Genomic DNA, 7,088 nt, shown 5'->3' on the forward strand with positions numbered 1-7,088 from the left:
ACCTAAACCCAAAAAAACATAGAACCCAAATCTAGCAGATCCAGCAGCGAACCCAGATCCAAAACGGCAGTGAACCCAAATCCAGCAGATCTAGCAGCAAACCCAGATCCAGCAGATCTAGCAATGAACCCAAATCCATAACGGCAACGAACCCAGATCCAGCAAATCTGACAACAAACCCAGATCTAGTAGATCCAACAGTGAACCCAAATCCAAAACGGCAGCAAACCCAGATCCAGCAACGAACTTAACTTTGTCCAAAATGGAGCCACTCTGAGCCAATCCAAGAGCTTCGACAAGTGTACTAATCCAAGATGGAGGACTCACCGGAGCCTTAGAAGAAGCTAGAGGAGGAGATGGTGGAGAGTTCACCACTGTCGGAGACAAAGCAGGCACTAGAGTCTTAGATGACAATTGACAAGATTTATCCCAGATTGCCTAAGAAAATTAGTGGTTAAAAGTTTTTTTTTTTTTTTTTGATAAATTGTTACAAATTTAAAATTTTGTCAGCCTTACAAAGAAACTAGTTGTTAGGTTATAAATTGACCCCAGTTAACCTATATATATATATATATATATAACCAAAACTTTTGAAACTTCCACATTTTTCCACATCAACATTATTTAAAAAAATAAAAGCCCTAAATACCGTAATTATTTCTATCCCACCAATAACTATTTCTCACTCAAAATAAACCTGGTAAAATTTACTCTCTTCAACCCCTAAACAAAACCCAATACAAAAACTTATTTCTTAGTCTCTGTCTCTCCTTCAAATGCAAACTCAGCCCAACAAACTCTACTCTCTTCCCCTACGACGGTAAGTGAATTGAACTAAGCCACAAACATTTCGCCTCACAACCAACCTAACATTAGACTGTTGAAACGGCTATAGGTAAAATCTTTTATATTAATTTTGGGAGTTTAATAGGAATTAGCTTCAGCTATTTTGTTTGGTTTTGATTTAAAAAATAAATAAAAGCCCTAAATAGGGTAATTATTTCTATCCCACCAATAACTATTTCTCACTCAAAACAAACCCGGTAAAATTTACTCTCTTTAACCCCTAAACAAAACCCGATACAAAAACTTATTTCTTAGTCTCTGTCTCTCCTTCAAACGCAAACTCAGCCCAACAAACTCTGCTCTCTTCCCCTACGACGGTAAGTGAATTCAACTAAGCCACAAACATTTCGCCTCACAACCAACCTAACATTAGACTGCTGGAACGGCTATAGGTAAAATCTTTTATATTAATTTTGGGTGTTTAATAGGATTTAGGTTCAGCTATTTTGTTTGGTTTTGATTTAGGAAATTGGTTCAGATTTTGTTTTGATTTAGAAATTGGTTTTCGAAACCCTAATATAGGTTCTCCCTCAAATTTGGTTCCTTTCAATATATCAAATTTTAGCAAGAGCAAGCCGAAGAAGAGGACCTGTGATTTCTGTGATTCTAGGTTCATGATTTGAGATTTAAGTAGAGATTTATGGATGACAATGGTGAAAGATGATATCTGTGTATGGGCAAAGTTCATTCTTCGCTTGATTCAGTTATAGTCTAATCCAGTCATGGGTAATTTCTTCAAACTCTTCTTCTGCTTCGTCTTCTTTTTTTATTATAACTAAATATCGATTAATTATCCTACTTATCTCTAAAATTTTGAATGGTACTTATCTTAGTTTTTGCTTTATTTGACAAAGTGATAAAAAGAGTCTTTATAATAATGCCTGTGAGGTGTTTGATGCTAGGTCTTAGTGGGATTCTGCATATGGAGAGCAATGATAAATTTGATAGAATTACAACAATTTTTTATTTATTTTCTATTATCTAGAACAAAATTGAGCAATTTAGGTTTGAAACAGTGAACCTTGGAGTTGAGGAAGTTTAATTGCTGTTTGTTTCATTATGTGTTGATTTATGCAAAAGGGCTATGCTGATTTTTAGAAAATTGTTTTCTTTTAATGATGTTGAATTCATACCTGGCTTTTTCTATGCACAGCTTAAGCTTCCCCCTTTGATCCTTGATTATGATACAACAATATTGTGGAACAACTTGGTAGCCTTTGAATTGAGTCTTCCGCTTGAGGTAGAGATTGTTATTACATCTTACATCAATTTCCTAAATGCACTCATTGTCAATCCTGACGATGTCAGAGAGCTGCGCTTGAAGCGTATACTTCTCAATGATGTCGGCAATGACGAAAAGATTTTTAAATTTTTCAAAGAGATATCCACAGGCTCAATTCAAGATGCCTCAATTTACAGAAAAGTTAGACAAGAGATTGAAGAGCACTGTAGGAGCAAGATAAGGACCTGGGTTTCTAAAATATTTACAAATATTTTAGAAACCCATGTTCTGCTCTTGGTTTATTTGCTGCTATTGCTGTTGTTGTTTTAAGTTTTGTGTAGACTTACTTCACTATCTATCCGGTAAAAGATTAGTGCATGGAATCAATTTGCAGCTACCTCAAAAGACAGTAGATCAAAAATGATTAACATATACGGCTACCTCAAAATGGAAAGATGATATCTACCTATGCCTCCAGTTACTAGTTAATTCAATTACCTAAGTTGATTAATTATGTTAAATTACACGCAAATTTTAGAGGCACGAAAAAATCACCAAACAAACTAAGTGCAGCAGAAATTAGATTGACACGTGATTTGTTGACTAATGGGGAAAACCTCTCACAAGGCAAAAACCCCCCACTGGGTGATTTTTAGATCACCACTCTCAAGAATCCTCTAATCAAGAATCAAGTGGTTACAAGTATAAGGAATCTTACCATTATCCTGGATTATCCCAAAATACCAACTTACATTGAACCTTTATTCTAATCCCTAATTGGACTTGATCTTGTAAAGACTTCTTCCTGTATGCACGGATCCCAATACATGTCTAACTTCCTAGCAACTAATTGATTGTTGTTAGATGCAAAGTTCTTCACTTCAAAACAAGTTGAAGATCTAGAAACATTAGGTTACAAAACCCTAAGGCACACAATAACATAGTAGCTTCAAACAGAGTGAATTAGTTCTCTAAATTGAGTTCATGTGTCTTGGATGACTTTAAAATAAAGTTTTTATATGCTTTAGAGATTTAATGAATGAAACCCTAGCAATCCAAGTCATCATGGACCGAAATTCTAATCTTAGAATTCTCAATCTGCATAGCTCGATAAATCGAGAGGTGTCGAGCTTTGTGTCAAGAATTACTCATTTAGTCTCAATAGATGCTAGTGCCAAGCTTGTGTTGAGACTAGTGTTGAGAATCACTAAATCAACTTTTCTTCACTCGTTTCTTAGTTCAATCTTCATGTCTTCAAAGATACCATTTGTTAAACACATCTTAGATCTACTAAATTACAAGTAAAGTGTATTTTGTCAAGGATATGCCAATACATAGAAAATATGACCCTAAAACTAGTCAATGTATTAAGTTGAATGACAGTATTTGGTTCTCTCCTTAAAAAAAAAAAAAAAAAAAAAAAAACTTTAGTTCAGAGTCTTCTCTCCCAGGAATATTTTATGAAATGAAGACCTCCTTCATAGAGTTGTCTCAAATTCTAGTTGTAACTTGGAACGCTATTTAGGTTTCCTAGTTAAAGAAGAAAAAATTAATTTGGTTATGTTTTGGCTATTCCTTGGAGTGGAAGGAAAGTATATTCATTGTTAAAGAAATATTGTATTCTTTGTCTACAAAGGAATCTGAATTGAGTCTTTATAAATAGATGGTACTACAAATAATTTTATGGTTTTGGTCCAAGCGTCATCCCCTAAATAACTCTCCTACTTGTTAAATAAGAAAGATGTATCCCCATCCAACCAATTTTAAAATCCTTGATTTTAGATAAACTTCTACTCTCCCACTACACAAATTCAAATGTCCTTAAGTTTACAACAACCAAAATTTCGGAGATAAAAATTTAAAACCATTTGAAACTTCTCATTTATTTAATGGAAACTCCCCGGCTTGTTATAAAGAAAATAAAAAAGTGTATCTCATCCACATAGGATAAGATAAGATATAACTATTCGCGTGGTTTATATGAAAAGTGTATCTCATCCACTTAAGCCTGACTTTCATGGAAAATGTGAGATTCCTTAAAAGTCAAAAATCGTTTACTCGAAACTTGGGTGATGGCTGCATATTACATTCACATATGATGTTCTCCTCAACATGATGTATGTAAACCAACCCTGCATTTCTTAGAATGAAAAGAAGAAATGTGTATGCAAATATAGCCATGTTTTCCAAGCTTGTAATACTGCTGCCTCTCCTAATAAGCGTTGTAGGCTCCCAAGATACCAACTTCACTTACAATGGTTTTAGATCAGTCAATCTTAGCCTAGACGGCATAGCCACTATCACTTCTAATGGTCTTTTGGAGCTCACCAATGACACCAGACAGCAAAAGGGTCATGCTTTCTACCCTACTCCAATAAGCTTCAAGAACTCATTGAATGACATTGCTTTCTCTTTCTCTACGACTTTTGTCTTTGCCATTGTTTCTGAATATCCAACTCTGAGCGGTCATGGGATCGCTTTTGTGATTGCTCCAACGAGAGGGCTTCCAGGAGCTCTTCCAAGCCAATACCTTGGCCTTTTCAATGATACCAACAATGGTAATTCAACCAATCATGTCGTTGCCATAGAGCTCGATACTATCCAGAGCCACGAGTTCAATGACACCAATGATAACCATGTTGGGGTTGACATCAATAGCTTGGAGTCCGTAAAATCTACTTCAGCAGGTTACTATGCTACCAGTGGTGGCTTTATGAATCTGACCCTTATCAGTGGCCACCCAATGCAAGTTTGGGTGGAATATGATGGGGTCAAGAAGCAAATCAATGTCACTTTAGCTCCAATTAATGTTGATAAACCCAAAATTCCACTATTATCTTTGTCCCGTGATCTTTCACCCATCATTAACAAAACCATGTATGTTGGTTTCTCTTCCTCAACTGGCTCTGTCCTTACTTCCCATTATGTTTTGGGTTGGAGCTTTAAGATGAATGGTAAGACTCAAGAACTTGCCCTTTCTCAACTTCCCAAGCTGCCTCGAGGTAAGGAGAGATCTAAACTTTTGACAATTGGGTTGCCTATAATTCTTGTTAGTTTAGTCTTGGTAGCAATTTCAGGTGCAACTTATGTCATAAAAAGGAAAAGGAAGTTTGCAGAATTGCTAGAAGACTGGGAGGTTGACTATGGGCCTCACAGATTCAAATACAAAGATCTTTATATTGCTACAAAAGGATTTAGGGACAAAGAACTATTGGGTAGTGGTGGATTTGGTAGAGTTTATAAAGGTGTACTAACTACCTCTAAAATTGAGATTGCCGTGAAGAAGGTCTCTCATGAATCAAGGCAAGGAATGAGAGAATTTGTGGCTGAAATTGTGAGCATAGGTCGGCTTCGCCACAGGAATTTAGTACCACTCTTGGGCTATTGCCGAAGAAAAGGAGAACTGCTCTTGGTGTATGATTACATGTCCAATGGAAGCCTAGACAAGTACCTCTTTGATCAACCTCAGGTCACCCTCAGTTGGAGCCAAAGATTTCAAGTCATAAAAGGTGTGGCATCCGGGCTGCTTTATCTACACGAAGGATGGGATCAAGTTGTCATTCACAGAGACGTGAAGGCTAGTAATGTTTTGCTAGATGGTGAACTGAATGGTAGATTAGGTGACTTTGGTCTTGCAAGATTATATGACCATGGAACTGATCCTCGAACTACCCATGTGGTTGGAACTCTTGGGTATCTTGCGCCAGAGCATACTCGAAGTGGCAAGGCCACAACAAGCACCGATGTGTATGCTTTTGGGGCCTTTATGCTCGAGGTTGCTTGTGGAAGAAGACCAATACAGGCAAATGGGCCATCAGAGGATTTGATTTTGGTTGATTGGGTGTTTTCTCATTTGAGCCAAGGCAAAATTATGGAGGCAAGGGATCCAAATTATGGTACAAATTATGTAGCAGAAGAACTAGAGTTGGTATTGAAACTGGGATTGATGTGCTCTCATTCAGAGGCTGCTGCAAGGCCTAGCATGCGCCAAGTTGTGCAGTACTTAGAAGGTGATGTTCCTTTTCCAGACTTATCATCGCTTGGTCTTCGCTCCACCGGCTTAACATTTGCCCACGGGGAAGGTTTCGATGATTTTTTCATGACTTATTCGTCTTCTATGAACAAGGGGTTTTCTCATTCGTCTTCCATTGCAAATTCGCTTCTCTCAGGGGGACGCTGATACTGAAAGCTTCTATTATCCATACATCGAAAGTAGGGAAATATTTTGAATATGATCTTTTTAATGATTGTACTGAATGACAATATTGTTTCTTTTTAAGGTTGTGCAGTATATGTGTCATGTTTGCTTAGCACATTTTCTTTAATTATATAACAACTAATTGCAGAGCCACGTGATGCATGAGAATATATGATTATTCTGAGATGTGATATAATATATAATCTACTCTTTAACTTTAATTTTATATAATTTGTTCTTCCAAAATATTAAAAAATTTCTAAAAATAATTTTTATTTTTTTTTTTTTTTTTTTTTTTTTTTTTTTTTTTTTTACAAGATAGAATTTCTACTCTAACCTAATCTAAGTGTATATATGTGTGAAACTCCCTCCTAGAGACTTGAACCCTAGCCCTTGCCCCCCACACCCTACAAGCATTTATACTTGTGTAGTGACCACTGCATCAAGGGTATGCGGTGGTCTTTCTATTTTTACAAATATACAAATTTATCATTTTTGGTGTTTTTGTTTAATATTATCCTTTTGATTGAAGTGGTCCATATTCTTCCAAATATTGTTATTATGAATTATATTTCTCTTAATTACTTTTGGTACAACTAAAATTTTTAAGTTTCAAATTTATTATTTAAAATTTTCACTCTCAAAGAGATTATCATGATTATGATGATAATAAAAAAAATTATCACATAATTACAATTGATATTATTCAAATAATTGAAAGGCACATTTAAATTCATGATATTCATGTAGATTATGTTTTAATATAAACTCAAACTCTCACATCCAAACTAACTAAGGATTAACTCAAATAAATATCAAAGC

General features: G+C 35.6%; 1 protein-coding gene across 2 annotated transcripts; it reads left to right on the forward strand.

The window, feature by feature from the left end:
* The first annotated feature begins 4,058 nt into the window (after positions 1 to 4,058).
* LOC115953851 (L-type lectin-domain containing receptor kinase IV.1-like) lies at positions 4,059 to 6,419 on the forward strand. 2 transcript variants are annotated; one of them, XM_031071670.1, is made up of 2 exons: positions 4,059 to 5,070; positions 5,146 to 6,419. In XM_031071670.1, the coding sequence occupies exons 1-2, from the start codon at positions 4,215 to 4,217 to the stop codon at positions 6,246 to 6,248; spliced, it is 1,959 nt and encodes a 652-aa protein (XP_030927530.1). In that variant the 5' UTR covers positions 4,059 to 4,214; the 3' UTR covers positions 6,249 to 6,419. The 2 variants fall into 2 exon arrangements, with proteins under 2 accessions (XP_030927530.1, XP_030927529.1); XM_031071669.1 differs by having other exon boundaries at positions 4,059 to 6,419.
* Positions 6,420 to 7,088: the final 669 nt, after the last annotated feature.

Source organism: Quercus lobata, chromosome 7, assembly GCF_001633185.2.
Source record: "Quercus lobata isolate SW786 chromosome 7, ValleyOak3.0 Primary Assembly, whole genome shotgun sequence".
NCBI lineage: Eukaryota > Viridiplantae > Streptophyta > Magnoliopsida > Fagales > Fagaceae > Quercus > Quercus lobata.